This window comes from Monodon monoceros, unplaced genomic scaffold (genome assembly GCF_005190385.1).
Source record: "Monodon monoceros isolate NGI ecotype Baffin Bay Population unplaced genomic scaffold, NGI_Narwhal_1 Super_Scaffold_17, whole genome shotgun sequence".
Taxonomy (NCBI): Eukaryota; Metazoa; Chordata; class Mammalia; order Artiodactyla; family Monodontidae; genus Monodon; species Monodon monoceros.
In genome coordinates this window covers 18173394-18196226 of record NW_021703773.1, presented here as the reverse complement: position 1 = coordinate 18196226, position 22833 = coordinate 18173394, and the positions used below count along the sequence as shown (strand labels likewise).

General features: G+C 35.6%; 1 protein-coding gene across 27 annotated transcripts in view; it reads right to left on the bottom strand.

Moving 5' to 3' along the window:
• Positions 1-1932: 1932 nt before the first annotated feature.
• The window catches only part of PCM1 (pericentriolar material 1), a 96744-nt gene continuing 75843 nt past the window's right edge, over positions 1933-22833 (bottom strand). For 12 of the 27 annotated variants that reach the window (XM_029226280.1, XM_029226287.1, XM_029226288.1 and 9 more), the window contains 12 exons: positions 21872-22030; positions 21257-21396; positions 16264-16398; positions 13933-14130; positions 12270-12332; positions 11876-12011; positions 11411-11571; positions 8867-8942; positions 8067-8341; positions 5927-6019; positions 5718-5835; positions 1934-4117 (listed from right to left, as the gene is read on the bottom strand). In XM_029226280.1, the coding sequence (XP_029082113.1) occupies positions 4092-4117; positions 5718-5835; positions 5927-6019; positions 8067-8341; positions 8867-8942; positions 11411-11571; positions 11876-12011; positions 12270-12332; positions 13933-14130; positions 16264-16398; positions 21257-21396; positions 21872-22030 (1580 nt within the window). In that variant the 3' untranslated portion in view covers positions 1934-4091. Of the gene's footprint in view, positions 4118-5717; positions 5836-5926; positions 6020-8066; positions 8342-8866; positions 8943-11410; positions 11572-11875; positions 12012-12269; positions 12333-13932; positions 14131-16263; positions 16399-21256; positions 21397-21871; positions 22031-22833 lie in introns of all 27 variants that reach the window. The other 15 variants (XM_029226301.1, XM_029226300.1, XM_029226302.1 and 12 more) reach the window with 6 other exon arrangements.

The following is a 22833-nucleotide window of genomic DNA, read 5'->3' as shown; positions in this document are numbered from 1 at the left end:
TATGTATGAAATAAATAAGCTACAAGGATATATTGTACAGCACAGGGAATATAGCCAATATTTTATAATAACCTTAAATGGAGTATAATCTATAAAAATATTGAATCACTATGTTGTACACTTGAAAATGATATAATACTGTAAACCAAATACACTTCACTAAAGAACAAAGTCCAAAAAGCTATTGGAAATACTAACTTTGTAGCATAAACTCCATTACTCTACCTATGTCTTAAACATTTTGGGGGGATTTGGGGATACTAAGAGAGTGAGGAAGTGGAAAGAAGAGTAAATAAAACTAAATAGAAGGAGGATAACTAGAATGGTGGAAGTGACACTGTGGGAAAACTGCACCTCTAAAATCCATGGAAGGCTCTTTAGACTTTGCCTCTTTACCTAAAGAGGGAAGAACTACAAAAAGAATATACAGCCAGGACATGTCAGAAAAAAATGTTTGTTAGCCAAAGAACACATGGAAGCAATTATGGGTTCTTAATATGTAAGTCTAGTTTTTAAAACTCTGTCAGAACACTGAAAAGTAGGCAAAAAACCTCACTACTGAGATGTGTAAGTTTGAGGAGAATCTTAGCCCTTCTTTTCCTGGACCTCTCTTTTCTCCAACATGAATACACACATGATACCTTACATTTATATGTAGTACCTGTCATCAAAGCATTTCCATGAACACTACTTCATTTGATAAGAGTAACCCATGCCTGTGCCCCTTCTAGGAAGATACTGAGTATCAACTGTGAGGCAACAGGAGATGGAGCAATGGAGACTCTAAATGTACACAGACACAGTCTCACTGAAAGCGAGGTTAACACCAATGCTGAGTGCTACTATCGTGAACTGTATAGCACTTTATATTTTTCAAAGCCTTTTCATGATGTCATTTGATTAAGAGAATGGCCTTAAAAAGGCAACTATAACTCTGGGGGATACAGTTCATTAAAGGTGAAGATTTCTAATTAATATTTCTAATTAATAATTCTAATTAATATTTCTGATTAATATTCTTAATATTTATAACTATATTATTTATTTTAAATTAATCACATGTGATTTGCTAGACCTATATATGGGGGATAACTAATTACATGTAGGAAAAGTCATAATGCAAGAAATATATTAAGTAGGTGGGAGAACAGAACTCTGTTATACAGAAACATTATGCTGTGATTAGTTTTCAAAATAACCAAATCAATAGCTTTCTATAAATTGCTGGCCTAAAGGATATTCTGTTGTGGATATTTCTGAGTCTGGGCAGATGAAATGAACTGATAAGATAATTAAAACTCTGTTTATATATGAATCACAGTCATTTGTAGGCACAGAATTTTCCTCTGCTCCTTGTTCCTTAATGGAAAGTGGGTCAGCCAGAGACACTACTTAATATGAAGAAAAAACTAGACATGTAAAGACAGTGAACATTAAAGTAACAATTAGAATTGTGCAGAAAGAACAAGAAATGCTGGCTCTTCCAAGCAAGGCGGCTGAGCAATTACACGTGTATACTGAAACAAGTGAAATCCAGAGGCAATTATTTCTTTGACAGATAAAGAATGAGTTTTTTATATTAAAGAAAGTTGAGCAAGAAACATGCCAATCTAATTCTGAATAAATATGAGAATGTTCTGTATGTAGTATATAAGACAGATGTAACTAAAAAATAGAAGCTCATGGCCACTATAAGAAAAATGTCTCAAGTTTAATAAATCTTCTCTCTGGTTGGTTGATATGTCATTATTTTTCATATCTTGATTTTTTTAAAAACTGAAGTATAGTTGATTTACAATGTTGTTTTAGTTTCTGGTGTATAGCAAAGTGATTCAGTTATACATATATATATATATATATATATATATATATATATATATATATATCCTTTTTCATATTCTTTTCCATTATGGTTTATTACAGGATACTGAATATAGTTCCCTGTTGTATTCAGTAGGACCTTGTTATTTTTCTATTTTATATATAGTAGTTTGTATTGAGGGTTTTTTTTTTTACACATTTCAAATAGTCAAATAAGCCACAATTCTGGAATAAATTCTAAAGCGTAAATGAGTATGTCAATTTAAATGAAAATGCAATTCAGGGCTGTATGCAGGATATACATTTATTAACAGTGAAAAAGCATTTACCCAAAGTGAATGTTACAAAATACAAAGAGTACCTGCTGCACAGTCTGGCGAGCTCACTCTTTTAGGCATTATTTCAACCTGCGAGGTTTCTCTCTCACTCATTTTGACCTTTTCTTCCTCTTTTATCTCTAACCAAATTTTTAACTTAAAAATGAAGACAAACAGTAATATTCAATGCCTAACCCTTTAGCAACAGTTACCAGGGAAAAACATATTAAACAAGTTATCTGCTCTCAAGTCCTAGGTATTTTAAAACTAAATTATCTACTATAATAGAAAAAAACAGACCATATTACAACAGCTATAACGTAAGTCAAATAAGCAAGTTTGATAAGGTTCACAGATACTACAGTAATAACTAAGGTATAAGTACAACGCTTCCACTGTATCGATCTTTAAAATGCATGCAGAGAGAGAGACAGACAGTCTTAATATGTAAGGCTTGGCTTGAGTATCAAAATGAAGTTTCTGTACAGAGTCTAGAAAACAAATACAGAACTTAAGTATACATATAATGTAACTTATGTTTCAGTTTCCCTGAAGTCAAGCCAATTGAATAAGAATTCCTGTTTCTGGGATGATAGTTTTCTGAATAAGTTTTACTAATTCAGAAAGTTGGAGATATATGTCTCACATAATTTAAGTTATGGAGCAATACAGTCAATGCCCTCATAGGGAAATCCTCATTTAATACTCCCTGACTGGACATTATACTTTTACACTGAGGTATCAGGCAAGAATTTCAAAGGAATACCAACCAAATTCTTTTCTTATGGGATACTTCAGTTAATTGTTGACAAATTTAAAAGACTATTTGGAACAATTCTTCATATTTTATTCAAGAAAGAATCTGCAAAGATGACTTGTTAACTGGCTATGTGAAGCCTTACTGGGTATGTGGCAAGTTTGAGATCTAAAGCTACACCACCTTTAAAAGCTGATTTACTTCATGACAAAGAGGTCATGTAGATTTTCGTTACTCAAAACTTCCTCTGCGAACCTGCTTCTCTCTCACTGCATACAGAAGCAACTGCTATGCTTTGGCTAAACTATCATCTCAAAAGGCAAGGTTGTCCGAAGGCATATAGAACTTTAATGTGCTGGTACATAAATTTAGTTCTATTAATCTCTACTTTAAAGATCTTGGTTTTCCTTTTAAAATTAATCACAATGTTACTTTACTTGGCTGTGCAGAAATACTCTCTAATTATAGAAAACTTTTTTTTTTTTTACTTTTAGACTGAGGCAACACAGATATGAATTGAAATTCTAGAAAATATTTATCTAATAGATAATTATGTAAGTTCTACGTACTAAGGACAAGTGTTCTAAACTTATTATCCAATTTGAATAGAATATTAATATATATTCTACAATAACCTGGAAACCTTTATAACCTGCCCTATTCTTGCACAGAAATAAGACATGCAAGTATCTAAAAGAACATTAGACCCAATAGCAGCAACACTGGCATTATTTGGAAGCCTGGCCTAAAGGCTGGGCTTTACAATAAATAGTATATTTCTCTAACTCTTGACCATTGCTCTTTGAATAGCCTAATTATACAGAACAGTGACTTGCTGTATAGAATTCAACATAATTTCCAAAAAAGATAGTTTACAGGTTAAGTCCAAACTTTATTTAAAACTACATTTTAAATTTAACGTTACCAAACATCACAATGGGGAAAAAAAATCAAGACCAAAAAAAATGACAGAAAGAAAAAGAAAAAAACCCCACAGTGTATCAAGGCTTGAATCTGTCCCGAATTCAGTTTTTGATGTTTTAAACTGCCATGGGCAGAAATTAGCACACCTACCAAAAATGCAGTGTCAAACTAATTTACATTTTTTACAGATCAAAACAGATGTTTATTTAGTGCCATTTCCATATATGCATTGACTATGTAAAGAGAGAGTTAGATGAGCCTCTGAAGACATCTCATGTACTTTGGGCTCCCACTGTTTCTGAAAAACAGAATCATAGTTAATGCCTTATAAATTACTTACTAAGTTAAGACCTTATAGAATTTAGTTTAATACTGCTCTCTTCCATTAAAACTTTCACTTCTAATATAAAGTTATTACAAAAGAAACTTAGTTTGCTACAATAATTCCCTGATAACACACAGCAGGAGTTTAAAAGGCACAGGTAAGGGTTTCCATTTTAAGACGGCAGACTAAGCAGATACTTCCTCTCTCTCCAAAAGAAAGCCCCACTAGAAAAAAAAAGAAAAGAAGTATAAAAATGAATAAACCCAGACCAACAGAAGAAGAGTGGCTGTGAGAGAACAGAGGATGGCGAACCACAACAAGTTCCCAGGATGCTCGAAGGAGATGGAGGCACAGAGAAGAGGGGAGGAAGCTGCAGCCTAGACACACTAGGACAGGCGGCAGTGCAGAGGGTACCAACTGAGTCCTAACAGGCAGAAATGGGCTGAAGAGTGAGGAATTAACTGAAGGTTTGACATTTGGTTTGCACTTCTCTTCACCCTATTTCTTAAAAAAAAAAACAAAAAATCTTATATGAGTTTAATCAACTGATGAATTGATGAACAAAAAGAAAATCTTTGACCTTGATGCAAGAAATGTGCTCCTCTGAGTGGCCCTTGGGTTGTGCTATTAGACCCATAAAGAATGAAATCTGGGACTATAACTTGGCTCTGCAACAAACCATATTTATATAGAATCATCTTCAGGAAATTATAGAAGATTCAATTATTATAGTTACAAAAACAGAATGTAAGTGTGTTTACTTTAATAATGTTAATAACGTAAGAATATGAGTAAAACTGAACAGAGAAGGCAGAAGGAAAAGGGGAGGAGCAAGTAGCTGGGTAATGACCAAAGTTGATGGAACTAGAAAATGTATCTATTTATAAGAACAAAGGTAACAGGAAAACCAAAAATAATATAAACACTGAAAGAAGAAGAGGTAGGTCTAAATACTTTCCATTTGGGAGATAGGAAAATTATCTAATTTTTAAAATTAAGAAAAATTATAAGAATAGTATTCAGAGATCTAGAGGGTCTCCTCCAAAAGAACTGAAAACCAATAATTAAAAGAAACAGGCTCTTGCCAATCATCACTAACTGCTTTATACTTTTCTTTCTTAAGCCATGTGCATATATTACTTTGTTAAAACTAAAAACAGGGGCTTCCCTGGTGGCGCAGTGGTTGGGAGTCCGCCTGCCGATGCAGGGGACACGGGTTCGTGCCCCGATCCGGGAGGATCCCACATGCCGCGGAGCGGCTGGGCCCGTGAGCCACGGCCGCTAAGCCTGCGTGTCCGGAGCCTGTGCTCCGCGGCGGGAGAGGCCACAACAGTGAGAGGCCCACGTACCGCAAAAAAAAACCAAAAAAACCCTAAAAACAGAAAAAAATTATCTGATAATACTATCTTATAAATTGGGCAGCTGAACAAATTTTTATAGAACTACGCTTCCTTTCTAATGTTTATCTTAGATATTCCAGGTACTAGTAGCACATTTAAAAAACAAAACAAAATGACAGTATCAAGATTCAGTAGCTTTTCAATATGATATGGTTTAAAATGATAACTCTTACCAGGTTCTTTTAGTGTCTGAGAATTCCCAGCTAGTTCTTCAGTCTGCATTTCACGTAATATTTCACCAGATAAATGGTTTTTCTGTTCTTCTTCTACCATTTTCTTCCTTAGATCTGCCTTTAGAATGAAAATTAAAAATACAAAATCATTTTTCACCTTAACAATATTTGTTATATAAGGACAACTTTAATTAAAGAGAGCAAAATACCTCTGAATATATTGTCAGTTTAAGTGGTAAATCTTCAACTTTCACAAAGTCTTCTTCATCAGATTTTTGACTTATGTTACCAGATTCTGCTTCCTATAAGATTAACAAATTATATTTAATGACGGCAATCCACTCTATCTCTGGATCTAAACCAAAGTAATCCATGCCAGGAGATAAAGTGGATTCTTACATGTGTATATATGTCAGTAATTCTATCATATTTGCTTTTCTTCTATATTCAGCTCAGTGAATAGAACAGAAATCTAGAGTTCACGGGAAGGGCTACACACTTGCAACTATGGGCACACAGTCAAGCTTTTCTGTCCCCATTTTATAAAACAAAGAGCCAGTTCACACAGGTTAGAGGAAAAAATAGTAATAGTAATACTGAGGGCTAAAATAATTAGAACTACTCTTATTACTTGATATGTTTATAGAATGCATCAGAACTGTATCCAGCAGAATATAAGTAAACATTTACAGTCTGTCCTCCTTCCTTCCCTCCTTTTTTCTTTCTCTCCCTCTTCCTGTCCCTCTCCCTCTCCCTCTCTCTTTCTGGCTGTGTTGGGTCTTCACTGCTACGTGCAGGCTTTCTCTAGTTGTGGCGAGTGGGGGCTACTCTTCGTTGCGGTGTGCAGGCTTCTCATTGTGGTGGCTTCTCTTGTTGCAGAGCATGGGCTCTAGGTGCATGGGCTCAGTAGTTGTGGCTCGCGGGTTCTAGAGCACAGGCTCAGTAGTTGTGGCACATGGGCTTAGTTGCTCCGCAGCCTGTGGGATCTTCCCAGACCAGGGCTCGAACCCATGTACCCTGCATGGGCAGGCGGATTCTTAACCACTGTGCCACCAGCGAAGCCCCTACAGACTTTCAGTATCAACTCCAGAGGTTCAAACAGAAAGATGAGGTATGAACTTAGTAACTCATAAAAGTTACTAAAAAACACCTCACACTGTTTTCCTGAAAACTGAAGTCTTTTATTCTCCTAGTTCTTTGATTTTTAATAGTATCATCATTCTACCAATTACCCAGTAGAAACCTTAGGTTTTTCTTTTTCTTGAAACATTTCTCACCCCTGTCTCTCTATTCAGCTCATTTTGTATTTATATGATAATGGAGGCTCCTAACACAGCTTCCTTGACAACACTTCTTACATAGTCACTGGATTCATCTTCAAAAACAGTGACTTTGACCATTTCACTTTCTTGCACCAAGACCTTCAGTAGTGTTCCCTGCCTAAAATTCAAATTCAAGACCCTCTAAGATCTAATTTCAAGTTAATTTTGATTGAATGCCTCCTACAGTAATTCTATGCACTCATCAAATGATAACAAGAACAAATCTAGTAACTTTCACAGTTTTAAATGCAAAATTTTACAGGTAGTGAAGCAAATAAAACAGTTAAGAGAGTAATGTTTTGAAGTATTATAAGCCCCCTTGCTGAGAAGCTGTGAAATCATAAGTATATCTTTAGGCAGAAAACTGATGTTAATTAAAAAATATGTGAAACACATTCTTTAGACCTAAAGGTACATTATTACAAATCCCTTCATTTTTACTGACAAGAGAAAGTAAAGTATATATAACATATACAGCCCAAGGATCCACCAAAAAAAACCTATTTGCTATAAAATTAAATTGAAACAAACGTCCAGAGTAAAACTAAACTCAGCTACTTACATCATAAATGCAGATTTGCTAGCTTACTTTTCTGTCATTCCCTATACAGAGCTAGGGACTCTAGTGCTGTCAAACTGCTTTATTTCCCATCCCAAATGTAAACTTTCAGGGTTATCAAAGATTATGAAGTATTTCAAACTGTTGAGAAGTCAAGCGTGGATGGCGTAAGAGATGATTCACATATCACTACCCCTTTAGATCTGAACTTGAACTCCCTCAAGGTTTCCATATAAAACTCATCTCTTTGCTTCTCAAAACTATGAAAAGTGGAATTTTAGGTTTTGAGATGGTCATCTTAATTCACTATCACTCTTCTGTTCAAGTTTAAAATAAATCTGAGTAAGAAATAAAAATGTTCCGACAGTTTCTAAACCTAAACACAAAGCAGAGTTGTGTTTATATACTAGAAATGTTAACCTGAAAATGAAAAAATATGCACAGAAATGAAATGCAAATGATACATACATAGTCATTCACTAACACTGGAGATTCAGTATCAGGACTTCCAGCCAAAGAGCTTTCAGGAGTTTCCTGGGTGGATTTAACTTCTTTGACTCTAGGCACCAAGGTTTCAATTTCAGTTAAAGGTAAAGGCAAAGCGTTAGGCTGATTAGATGAATCGATGGTAGTAAGAGCGTCCTTTTGGACAGTGCTGTTTAAAGGTTGCTCATTTTCCAAGATATTGAGGTAACAGGGCTTCACAGGAGTGCTATCTTGGTCATCTGTCATCAAAAGAAAGTCTTAACATTAGTGTAATACAACTGTCATTAAATTTACTATTATACCAAATAAAGACTAAACTGTATAAATGAGAGTAATCAAGACATTTAAGACCCAAAAGAAAAGGCAACTAGAAATTATCCTTATCAATGGTTCCCAAATTTATTTGACCAGATTCATCTGGGGATGCTTTAAATATTAGATACCTGAAATGCACCTGATTTCTAATGAAATAGGATTTTCAGGAGTAAGGCCCAGGAATGGGTATTTTTTAAAAATCCCCCACATTGGTATCTAAAGATACCTTCCTTACAAAATTTTTTTCTGTGTTTAAATATTTGTCAACTATTCTTTAACAGCTGTTTGCAGAAACAAAGCCCTTGTGTTTTCTACAAAGGATTTATGGAGGAAAAAAAGACATACATCAGGTCCAAAACACCTTTGAACTTCTAATGAAAGTTCAAAGAATTTAGATTTTTTTGTTTTTAAGCACATAAAGGGCACTTCAGATAATCTTAACATTGAAACTTATTTAGATTTCTTACCTTTACTAGTAGTGGGTTCTTGTTCTGATGGGACATTTTTGCTTTCCGCTGATTTTTCAAAATCATGCTGTGGAACCTGGAAGGAAAAAGTGGTGTCTTAATAGTAGGGCCTAAATATACGGTCACTATACAGGAGATGCTTGGTAAGTGTGGTATGTCCACCCTGAGACCTCAGACAGGGGAATTTTAAAACACCTCCTAAAAGTGTTTCAGGGAGGAGGCGGTGGCTGCAGTTCCAAGGCAGCTCAGTACAAGGGCTCCTCTTCTTAGCCTTACAGTAACACAAGGAACTGAATGTTATGGACTCCACTAGTTTTCATTGTTTTTTTTCAGACCAGACTCTATCTTAAATGAAACTAAAAGACACCTGTTTATATGCAGATGTTAAGTGAAAGGAAGAGGAAATGACGAGGAGGAGAGAAAGATGAACAGAGCTAAGTGCCTTCTGCAGGAGGACAGAAAACTGAAGACTCACCTCATAACTGGGTGTACCAGATTCTAGGAAGGAAGGAGTACAGTAGTGGGGTGGGAGCTGGTGACAAGGGGACAGTGCTGGTGGTTGTTTGAAGCTGTTTAAGAAATATGTGGACGTTTAGATTCCCTCTCCCAGGCTCAACAGAAAATGCGAGATTATGTTTTGGAGAAAATGAACTAGTGAGCCTCAGACCAGGGGCCACCAGGAAAGGGGTAGGCTGCAGAAAGCACAAGTGAAGACAGGATAAAGTGTCACACTGAAACAGAAAGATCTAGTGCAAGTCTGTATAGAGGTGGGACCCTCAGCCCTAATCCTACACCTAACTGCAGAACACCAACAGCCAAGGAGGCAGAAGGAGACTGGAGGACCCTCCCTACTTTGGAGAAACTAAACCACCCCAGAGAAAAGACCAATAGGAATTAATATTTGCGATTTTCCGTCAAAAAGCTATACACTCAGCTACCCTATGGTGAAGCCCAAAAGAACCCCAACTGGCTTTTTGATGTATTATTCTTTAATATAAGCACCAAAGGTACAGTGGATATTTAAAGAAAGCCTCTAGGTGGGTAAGAGAAAATACTGCTTCAATGAAGTAATAGGGTGCTATAAAAAAGTAACAATCAGGAAAAAAGTACTTAGAAATTAAAAATATAACAGTTGAAACAAAAATAATTTCACATAGGTATTAAGGTCAAAGAAATCTCCCAAAAAGTAAAAGAGAAAGAGCAATGAGACAATAAAAGAGAGGAAAAAATCAGATCAACCCGTGAGAGCTAATAACGTTTGATAACATTTATTCCAGAAGAAAAGAAGAGAAAATGGTAAGGAAGAAATAAAGGAAATAAAAGAAAATTGACCAAACCTGAAGAACATGCTATATTGAAAAGACAACTGAGTACCTAGTGTAGTGAATGACAAAAGACCTGCAACGATGTATATCACTGTAAAGTTTCAGAACTCTGGTGGGGGGATGGAGGGAAAGCTTCTAGAGCTAGAAAGAAAAAAAGATATATACAAAGAATCAGAATAAAGAAAGGCACTGGCAACACTGAAAACTAGAAGACAAGGACAGTGCCTTCAAAGACCTGAGGGAAAATGATTTTCAACACTGAAGCATTAAGTTTTCTTAGACAATAATAAAGTCTCAAAATATTCTTTGCACTCTTAGAGAGCTACTGGAAGATGTGCTCCACCAAAATGAGGTAATAAACCAAGGAAGAGAAAGGCAAGATTTGATTCCAGAAACTGAGATCTAATAGAGAACAACAAAGGGCATTCCCAGGCTGGTAGCTATTTAAAGGTCTAAAAGAAGAGCCAAACCCAGAATGGAGCAGGAAAGGAAAATGCTCCAGGAAGGACAAAACTGACTAATTGATTCATGTTGAAAATTCTACTGAGAGGTTTATAAAACTATTGATGGGCATAGCAAAGACTTGGGTTTGTGATGAAAGAAAAGAGAGTAAATAAAAATATTGAGACAATTATTAAATTCAGGTGAAAAAATGTATAAGACTTAGCAATAAATAATATTTGCTTAGCTCAACAGTAATATTTACATAGTTTGGTTAAATCTAAATATTTGGTTAAATACAGATTTAACCAAAAGGTATAATTAAATGAGGTGGACAGGATTAATATAATTAAATGAGGAGCCGTAAGTGACCTAAAAATCTTCACCTGCTATAATAGAAGTCAGTAGGTAATGCCTAATACATAAATGAATAAATGCACACACATATTATTCAGATGTAAGGAGGTAAACAGCATAAGAAATCATAAAAAATTTTGCCTCTGGGGCAGGATGAGGTGAAGGTAGGAAAGGGAATGATTTTATTTTGTTACATACCACTTCCACGTATAACTAGAAAAAATAAAACTTAAAAATCCAGATCTTCTGAAGTAATCACATAGTTTTTTAGGACTTGTTATCAAAAAAACATATTTTTTGAAGTGCTTTAAATGTAAACATTGCTAAATACAAAAAAAAATAATAGTGTTTAGGATTTCAATAAGAATATTAAAGTAGTTTGTATGACTGGTGGAGGGTGTGTTAGTCTGCACTGGAATACCTGATCGTCGTGTTCATTTTCTTCTGTAGTTTCAGTGTTAGCCTGCAGTGAAGTCTGGACATCTACAGGTCCCTCTTCAAATTCTTCTATTTCTTCATCTTCATTCTCATCTTCTCCACTTCCATAATTAGTCAAAGCCTGAGTTTCAGCTTTGGACAAATCTAAGTTGATTAATAACACAATTTTTAGTAAAACTTCAGCACTTAAATCTTAATAATAGCTACCATTTATTGCATTCCTGCATTGCTCGAGTGCTTTACATATAGTATCTGAAATCTTCAAAACAGTAAGTACTAGAAAACTGTGGTGTAGAAAGGACAGGTAATTTAGTCAGGGTCACACGGAAATTCAAATTCAGAGTTGTTTGACATCTAATTCTATAATCATTCCACTCCACCAAACTGTTTCAATAAGCGATCTATAAAGAACTAATGTATAAACCTAGTCTAGAGCCTTCAGACTTACTAATAGACACTGGACATTCTTCACTTTCTTCATCTTCCTCTTGATCAGAGACATCAGAGCTCACATTTTTGGGACCGTCACCATCATAAACCTCAGATGTTTGAGTCTGTTTAACTGTTTCAGTCTCATCCTTATCCTAGCCACAAATAAATTTGAGTAATTAATTCCTTAAAGTACATTTTTCAAAGGTATATAGTACGTCTATCATAAAAATTAATAATAGTTATTATCTAATAAAAATATAAAGAATCATTTTAAATTTAGTTGTTTTTAAAAGAAAATAAAAGTTTGTCAGAAGAAAGGATATTTTATGATATACTTTGCTCTCAAACATTAAGGTAAAAGCTACTTAAATTATTTAATCTTTTGTTTCAAAAGAATTATTAGCACATACTTTGTCTTCATCATCAATTTCTCCAGCAGGTGAGCCATGATCTCCTTCAAGAATCCTTTTGGCCTATAAGCAAATCAATTAAGCAGAACTTAGGGGTAACCATTCATCATTACACTTAAGTACTCAGTAAACCTTAACAAATGCTGCACTTTTTAACCATCATCCAAAGAGTTGAGTGTTTTCTTAGAAATGTAAATTCAACTCTTTCATTTAAATCTTTTAAACGAACAAAACAAAAAGCAACACTGTCTACCAGACATCTCCTTGGATGTGTAAGAAATATCAAGAACTTACTAAATCCAAAACAAAAATTTTGATTCCTTTCCTTCCAAAACCCCATCTTACTTCAGTCTTCCCAATCTCAGTAAATGCCCTTCATCCACCCAAATGCACAAGCCAGAAAACTAGGAACCAGCCTGTACTTTACTTTTATTATCCACACTGAAACTATCAGAATGCGTTACTGACTCAATCATCCAAAGGTATCTGTTGTTACACACTCAAAGATAAGACACATAATTTCTTACCTGGACTACTGCAACAGCCTTACAACTGGTCTCTCTGCTTCCATCTCTACTCTTCTACAATTCCTAATCAGTATCATATCCAGACAAATCTTAAACTGAGATTATGTCACTCCTCTATTCCAAACTTTCCCATGAGTTTCCATCATGCTTACAACAAAATAAAATATAAGGTCCCTACCACCGTTTCTAAGGTTCCATAACTTGGTCCTACCTACTTCTGTGTACCTCATCTACATGCTCGTCTCATTTCAAGTGTTCCTGCCTCCCTAGCCTTCTCTCTGTTCTCCAAAACACTCAATCCTGCCTTAAGAGTCTTTCTTTACACTTAACAGTTCTCTCTGCCTGGAATGCTCTTCCCTTTCATCTTCATTATAAACTCCTCTTGTCCCTCCATGGCTTACCTCACTTTTCATCCCCTGAAGGAGCCTCGTGATTCCGCCATCTAAAGCAACCCTTCCTATCATTTTTTTATAGTATCATCCTCTTTTATTTTTTTCAAGCTCTAAGCAATGACTGAAATGATGTGAAACTTATTTATGTCTACAATAAAAACATTATGAAAAGTGTGAAAAAGATGGCTTGACTTTATCCACTTTAGGTTTCAGGAAGAAGGGTTATCTGTTTCTGTTTTGGGTCTTGACCTGCTTTCCCTCTCATGATTAGAGTCAAGAAAAGATTTCCCTGCTTGTCTAGGGAAAAAGCCTCCTGGTATGCCTTAAGTCGAGGGGAAAAAAACATCCAATTACATATGTGATCAAGACTAATTTAACAGGATATAAGCAGCTACAGGGATATACAACCAAAGTCCTAACTAATAACAAGCGTAAGTGTTGGCTGCGGTGATAAATACTCCTGGGGCATCTACTGGGATTGGCAATAACCACTGCAGGCAGCTGGCCAAGGGCCAGATCCCAGCCCTCCTCTCTCTTCTGGAAACCTGCGTAAGTGGCAATAACGTGAAGTGGCTATCTGATAATTCCGGCCACCCGTTCCTGCCTGCATTCCTGATTAACTCATATTACTAAAAAACCTACTTTTGCTGAGGTCAAGTATGATTTTAATTACTCATAATGATCAAGAACTATATTTATATGCTAATTATAACTACTCCTAAAATCAAAATGCATGTAATTTACCTCTTTTGCGTAAGACTGTATCACTCCAGCTGCTTCAATTTTCCTTTTGCATCTCTGTTTAACAGTTATACTATTATTATCCAAATCTTGCATGAGTTTAAAGAAAGCCAATTCATTAAATAACACTTCAGATATCTCTACAAGAAGATCTTCTCCACAGTCTTTCAGTTTTCTGCCAGCAAATTTTGCCAGTGAATCCTGTTCAAAGATAAACCAAATAGCTTTAAAGATTACAGTAAACTTCAACTGTGGGTAAAGCAATACAAACAATTAAGTTTAAATTATAATACTCACCAATGAAAAAACAATATTATTACTTTTTAGTATTGAAAAACTTAAAACTAATGACTAAGACAGGCTAAGAAAAGATATATTAATATTACAAAAAACATGACTAAGTGGGAATCTTGCTAGTTCTGCTTACAGAGTATACAAAAGAATATATGGTCATCCACAGCTTTAGTCCCTATGTAATATAACTGCCAGCCACAAATATATAAGATAAGGGATTCCTAATCTCAAAAGAGGTCCCACACAGTACCAGAGGATATACATATAAACCACAGTGAAAAGCTGAAGTGCCATGAGAGAAGAAAATACCATTAGAATACTTTTCAAGTTTTCCCCTTTATGTAAGGCAGCCAATCATTCTAATTTAAATTTTCTCTTCAATATCAGTCTAAAAGTAAACTTTAGTTCTATTTAAGTTGAAATATAGCATCATCAAATGAACAAGTCTGCTATATTCTACACAGTTTTTACAAAACCACTTTTATTTTTCTTTCTTCCTAAAAATATGGACTATGCTATTTAGAAAACAGGCAAACAACTATAATGCTCAGTGCCCCCTCCCTCCCAAAAAACTACCTTATCTAGCACAGTGATGGAGAGAAGTACAAACCCTGGGTCCTTCATGAAAAAAAATTCACTGAATAGGTTTCGTAAGAGAAAAAGTAGAAGACAGTAATTTAATCTCTACCTCAAGAAGAATTTTCAACTCTGGGCAAGATTTAATGTAAACTAACTTTTATTCTTCATGTAGGTCTCCTTGTGAAAAAAATTAGGAATACGAAGAAAAGCAGTCGGATTTTCTTAGACTTAGGAAAAAAAACTTTACGTGCAAATTAATATATGGAATCTTCCCACAATTATAACAGTAGACAAAACTGAGGAAGGGCTACATGGATCGTGATTAACAAAAACGTTTAAAGTATCAACAGTTTCTCTTTCAACCTGACTCTAAAATGGAGTTTTTTCTTTCTGTAGGAAAAAGTTACCTAGTTAGATTTATAAAAATATATTTACCTAAAAATTATCCTGAACATTTTTAAACAATGCATAACACCACAGATGTCTTACATTCCTTATGTGTTAGTACAACTAGATTAAATAGAGCCAGGACACTTTAGGATCTATTACTATAGATTTATATAGATTATATAGATTTATATAGATTATTATAGATTTCCTGAAATTTATACTTCAGTCTTATTAAAAACAAAATGAAAAATTATAGTCATGGAAAAGCACATCAACCTAGGGTTTTTAAAAATATGATGGACAAAGTGAAAATACTATCTCTAAAACAAATTTAAACACAGAATAGGAAGCAAGGAAAAATTTTACAGGAAAATTCTGTAATACAGATGAAAAGAAAAACATATTTTCTAGTTTGGAGCAATAATACACATCACTGAACTGTTTCAATGGGAAAACATACTGGTGAATTTAACTGTCAAGATGTTTATTATGTGGAGTAATTATGGTATCCCTACTCATTAACACAGAGGTTCTCATCCTTGGCACTGTTAACATTCCACAAGGTGCTACTACCAGCCCCTCCCTGCCTGTTGGTCTGAGGACACTGCTAAATGTCTCCCGGGAGGCAAAATTGCCCCCAGTTACAAACCACTAACCGTCACATAATTTAAAGTTACTGTTACAGCCTAAGAAGACTCTACAATCAAAAGCTAGCTTCCGGCTTCTACAATTTCCCAGATTGGTAAAAAAAATTATTTTAGAAAATATCATGGAATACTTTTTAAACAATTCAAACTTGAAATGCTCTTACTGGGTAGAAGAAAAATCAAAACAAAATTTTATTAGAGTTGGGACAGGCCTTTGAGATGATAAAGTTAAATGAAGACACAGGCCCTAATCCAACTTTTTTTAACTAAGTAAGCAATAACCTAAGAAGTATTAAAATGTCATCCCAAATGGATGCTAGAATGAATATCTACTCGAATAAACTGTGTAATGCCAGAAAATGGCAGAAAAAAAAAATCCTAACCGCATGGTACTTATTGAAGTCATACAAGTACAAACTCTTACCTGTAATATACTTCCAAGTTGTTTATGAAAGAACTTTACAAACTCTTTGCTCTCATCGTTTTGCTGGGTAAGAGTCAAAACCATGCGTCTTACTGAGGTTAGAAGTTGAGAAGAGCATATTTCATCCATGTGCTCCTGAGAAAAGTCCTAGTTGGTTAGGATATAACTTATCTTGCTTAAAAAATATTAATCCACATAATGACATTGTATTTTTTTTTGCATAAGCTCTTCAGCTTTTAGATGCACACTTGGAAACTTCGTTCATAAGAATAGCCAAGCTCCCCCGTACAAACATTAAAAGGTTTGCAAATTTTGATTCACTATAGCAGATAATAGCCAGTAAAAGAAACTGGCTGATTCAACATTTTCCATCACTTCCTTTCTGTACTTTAAGGAACTACTCATGCCATGGTTTCCATATTGCCTGTACTCCTATTTGCAGTTCAGTTCATTTCAACTACTCTCACAACCACACTTCACCTTCCACCCAACTTCCTCTGTGTTATCTTCTAACTCTTCTAAGCCTTGGCACTGCTGACATCCTGTGCATTGTAGGATATTTAGCAGCCCTCTGGCCTCTACCCACTAGAAGCTAATGGCACCCTCCACTCTCCCAAGTTCTGACAACTAAAAAACATACCCAGACATCACAAAATGTTATTAGGGTCAAAATCACAGCCAGTTGAGAACTACTGTCCTTTCTTAACAAGCCCCTTTGGGCAACTCTCTTCATCACCTTCATCTTCCTTTAGAAGCATGTGCAATCTACATAATAATCCAAACCAGAGTTAACTTTCTGAGGTGAGTCCATAAAACATCCTTATCAAGTAACCTCAAGGTTCTGATCCTCTTTCTGCCACTAAACTCATTTGGGCAGGTCCTCTAACCTTGACTCAGGTTAAGTTTGTGGGGTTTTTTTCCCTTCCATTAAATGTGTGGCCAAAGGTGGCCAAACTAGATGATATCTAAGATCCCTTAAATCTAAGGATTGAAGCTCATTTTTTAAAAATTCATGTGTCAAGGCAGGCAATTAAAAAAAAAGACAACAGTCCCTGTCTTCAAGGAATCAAATACCAGTGGAGGAGTCAGATCATGAGCACATCAATCACTACAAGCTATGCACTGTCCAGTAGGTGATACTTTTAAACTGCAGGGACTGTTTCTTACTCATCACCTAGCACAGTTGCTAGCTCACAGGAGATACTCATTACTTGCTGAATAAATAAGGATCATAAAAGAAGCACACACTAGGTGCCCTAAGGAGCTGTGGTAGCATATCAGAGCTCTGAAGAAAGGTCAGTCAGGCAGAAAAGAGTGACAGCATTTTATATTTTCAATGATGACTAGTTGCACAAAGGGCTGATATATGAAAAAGAAATGGCAGGTGTAGGAAATGTTGAGTAGTTTGAAATGAGTATTTATCTAGATGGAGAGCAGTGAGAGATAAAGCTGGGAAACTAAACCATATGCAGTGGTGAAATCTCTCGACTTCAAAGATATGAATTAAGGTTATGCTATTGGAGAGAAGGAAGTAAAACTAACTGCTCTCAGGGGCAAAATCAGTTTTTTCAAACATCAATTTTTGACTCACAGGTGATAGAGGGTAAGAGAAAGTTAGGAAGTCTAGCTTAGGTGACTGGGTGTAAGGCTGACACTAACAAAGAAGTTCTATAATCTTACCCAAAAAGTCAAGATTTGAAGTGAAATGAGACATCATAAAGTAGTTAAAATCAGACCATTAGTCCTACTCATTTTGTTGGCCTCAGAAATCGTCTGAAATGCTAAATTTAGTAGGGGATCCTTATGAAAGGATATAACTTAATCAGACACAAAATTGTAAATGCAATAAAATTTCCTGAGATGGTCGCATTCCCTACACATAAAGCTAAGTCATTTATATTTTTTTAACACTTAGAAAATAACTGTACATATCAAATAAATATCACTACCAATATAACCTAATTTAACCAAAAAGCCATGTTTAAAAGTATTTATTGAATTACAATAAAACAAAAACCTAAAAGAAAAAAGGTAATGCTTTGTTGTCTATGCCTAAGATAGAAGCAAGCAATAACCTGAACAGTTTGTCAATTTACTTTAGGGAATGGTTTCAAACTCTTAAATGAATATCTACCTATCTATCTATAAGAATATATACATATTCTTATAATTTATAGGAATATAAATATGTGAGGGGGTGAATACATATTTTAATAAATGCACAGGAATAACGGATGAAACTGATGTATTTGTCTTATCTCCTCAGATTCCCTTCATCTAGTCTCTGAAGTCCTTCTTGAGTGAAAATACTAAGAAATCGAGAAAGACATTATTCTAGTGGGGAGATACAGGCAAAAAAATTGTGATACTTTGTCATATGTACCAAGTATCCCAGAAGCAGTTAAAAGAAGGAGAAATCCTGCCTGCAAGTACATGCTAACATACTTCAGCTGGGTCCTCAAGGGTGTGACTGCCAGAGGAAGGGTGAAGGGCATTCGAGGCAAAGGAAGTAACATGGGCAAGGTGCCTTTTTGAACAATGTCAAGTAGGATACAAGGTATGTGGGAAGGAACAGTTATGAGGCTGGGACCAGGCTATAAAAGTTTTATAAGCAATGCTGAATCTGATCTGGATTCTACAGGCCAACTGTTTTCAAACTATATTTCAAACTACACTTGATCAGTTTGAAAATCAAAGTCAAGGTTTGGTGGATCCATTCACTTACTAATTAATTATTTACTGAGTACCTACTACCTGCATGTACTATACTTGGCACTGGTAAGACAGTAACCAAAACAGTTTAACATCTCTGATGTAAATCTTCCATTACTTCATGGAGCTTACATGTAACAGGAGAGTCAGACAAAATAAATAAGCAAATATTAAATAGGTTATAAGGTGACAAGCACTATGAAGATAAAGAAAAGCAATAAGGAGTAGGGCAGATCTGCTCACCCAATAAGTAACATTTGATTAAAGGCTTGAGGGTTCAAAGGAAAAAGCCATGCAGGTATGTGAAGGAAGAGCATTCCAGGTAGAAGTATCAGCAAGTGCCCAAGCCTTAAAAGTGTTAGCAACGCTAGCAGGAGAGTTGAAAGATTAGAAGAGGAAGCAGAGACAGAAAGAACCATTTGGAGCTGCTGTGGGTGCCCAGGAAAAGGCTAAGTTTTTCACTTTTCACATGGAATAATTTGGGCATAGACAGATGGATCCTCTCTCTCCTCTTGGCTATCACATCTCTTCAGAGAAAGCAGTTTCTATTAATTGCCTTTTCAAGGATCTCTCTTCTCTTAAAATATTCCAAAGAAAAAAAAAATATTCCAAAGAAAGCAATTACTTCCACCAAGGGAAGAAATGTAACTATATGGAAACAACTTTCTGTTGTCAACATCCTACACGTTGGTAAGTACAAGTAGCTTGTAAGAAATGAGCCCAATGACAACATATTTTGGAGTTTCCCACATCTGAATGAAAAGACCGTCTTTTCTTTTTTAATTTTTTTAAATTTCCACTTAAAATGAGAATGTAAAAGGGGCCATCTCAGAAAGAAGGCCTGGCTTGCACGCTTCTTTCTCTCCCCTTTTGTCATTAAACAAAATTAATGGTACTGCTTACTATTCTCACTGTTAGTAGGAATATAAATTGTTAACCTTTCTGAGGGACAATGCACATAAGGCCCCAAAGCCTTAAAAATATTCATAACCTTTAAGCTCGAAATTCTATGTCTAAGAATTATTTCTGAGGAAATAAAAATGGGATGTGTATTTAAATTTAGCTAAATCATTTAAGTATTGTTCATAATAGTGAAAAAGAAGCCAGAATAAACATAAATGTTTAACAACAGGAACTGACAAAATAACAGGAAACTCTGTTCTATGAATACTCAGCCCTCACAGTAGCAATCAACATAGCTCACTGCTGGCAGTCCTACTTAGTCAACTCTGGCTCTTCCTCTTTTGCACAACTTTTATCCTGGGCCCCAGTTCTAGGCCACCTTCTCTTATCTAGTGCTGGGCTTTAGGTGACCCTACCTACTGTTAGTAGGACCGGATTTCCAAAATATATCCCAACTGTCTACTTCTCCCCATCTTCAGTGCCACACCCTTGTCTAAGCCATTATCATTTCTCACCTGTCTCATTGTTCTTCTGAGCCCTATATTTAATTCTCCACAAACAAACCAGACTTTGTTTCTCTCTTACTTAAAATCTTCTAGGAGTTTCCCTTCGAACTTCGAACAAAATCCAAACTCCTAACCATACCTATGATGTTCTATGTAACTGGCCCTTCCCCCTTCTCCAACATCATCTCACACAAATTTCCTACAGCCACAGGATCCTTCATCCAGTTCCTTAACATGCCAAGCTAGCTTCTAATTTAAAGCCTTCCTCTCTCTGGCAGGATCTTGCCTTAAGCTGGCTCCTTATGCACACCCCTGTTTAAACGTTCCCTCTTTAAAATTTAGCCTTCCCTGATCATCCAGTCAAAAATAGACACCATCACATCACCATATTTTAATTCTCTGCATGGCATGTATGACTACCTGATATATATCTACTTATATGTTTTATATTTACTTTTTTAATCCATATTCTCATCTTAGCATGTAAGCTCCATGTTAGCAAAGGTCTTGACTTGTTCACTACTATATGCCGGTTTTGTGGACAAAGTAGGCATCTTACAAATATTTTTGAATGAATAATGAATCAACAGTGTGTAACCATTAAAAAATACGTTGTAGAAAACAGCAATTCAGAAAGATGTTTGTATTATTAATATCTGAAAAAAGAAGAATGCACAAATATATGGACAAAATATTACAGAAAGGTTGACAAAATATTGACAGGAGCTATCTCTGGGTGACAAAATTATGAGTGATTTTTAGTTTTCTCTTTTGTTCACCTATTTTCTTAATTTATTACAATGGAGTCTTTGGTATGAATTTTAAAAATAAATACAGAACAGTTTATTTATTTTTAAAAATTAATTGCTTACCTTCAAAAAGGGAATGACTTCTTTCATAATTGCTTTAATTTGCCGGTCCAGTTGCTGCGTATCAATTCTAGGACATGGGACGGTAGAAACTTCACTTACAGCTTGCTGTGAACTATGATTTTCAATAATAGGAGTTTCCGCTTTAAAAAAGAAAATGCTGTATTAGCAAAATAAAGTCTATGATGTTATATGTATACACTTACACAAAATTCTAAAGAATATTAAACTCTGATGATTTTATGCTAAAATAACATAATGGAACAGCCATGTAGTTCTAGTACCCCTGATAATTAAAAGAAAAGTGGTCCAAAAAATCCCCATTAGGGCCTCCCTGGTGGCGCAGTGGTTGAGAGTCCGCCTGCCGATGTAGGGGACGCGGGTTCTTGCCCTGGTTTGGGAAGATCCCACATGCCGCGGAGTGGCTGGGCCCGTGAGCCATGGCCGCTGAGCCTGCGCATCCGGAGCCTGTGCTCCGCAACGGGAGAGGCCACAGCAGTGAGGGGCCCCCGTACCGCAAAAAAAAAAAAAAAAAATCCCCATTACACATCACATGGGGCTCTTATTTTTTTATATATGGAGCAATGAGTCTTACTTTTAATCAATTCAAGAACACACCTTCTAAACTATCAACCGTAGTCGGGGCAGCAGCACCATCCTCATCCTCTATAATCCTGCAGGTGCATCTGACATTTGTGTTACTTTCAGTCTCAGTCTTCATACGCTCATATTCTCTCATTCTGGCTAATGCTTGATCTAAGTGAATCACAGTGTTACCTGCATATGGAACAGAAATATTTCTAGAGGATATAAAAGCAAACTTTTTCATGTATTCCATAAAATTTATTAATAAAAAAAATAATGTCTGAACATAGATAAGAAAAACTACCTTTAACAAGTTCCAGATACTGTACTATTTGGGTACTTGGCATACACTATCACATTTACTTAATCCTTAAAATAACTCTATAAAGTAGATGATGGTACCCTCATTTTCACAGAACTTAAGTGACTGCCCAAGGTTCACAGCCAGTTTAAATACAGAATCAAGAATTGGAACCCAGGTCTCTCAGACTCTCAAGTCCATGAATACTTGGGTATAGTTCGATGTGCTACAGTCTGGAAAATGAATCAGGCACCTGGGCATCTTTCTTTTCTCTAATTTCCTTTCCAAATTTAGGACTTGGGTTTTTTTCTCTCTGACCTATGCAACCCTCTAAGCTTTTGTTTTACTACTGATGTAAAAAAATGCAATGTGCCATGCCTCAGAGTTACCTGGGTTTCCCACTATAAATTATATATGCTAAGAAATTTCAGTTCTTACCCAAATTATGAAGTTAACATTTTTATTGAAGACGTGATTGGATGAGGCATTGCTACCTCTGAATTTTTCCTACTAATTAACTGGAAGATCTTAAAGGATGACCTTTAAGGGAAAGGAAATTAACATTCTCTGAACTTCTATTAGGCATGCTAGAGAGTTCTGTGTATTTTTCACAAGAACATAGCAAGGTAAATAGGACCCCATTTCCTTAGTATATGCAGAGAGTCAGAAAGGTTAGACGATTTGTCCAAAGTCA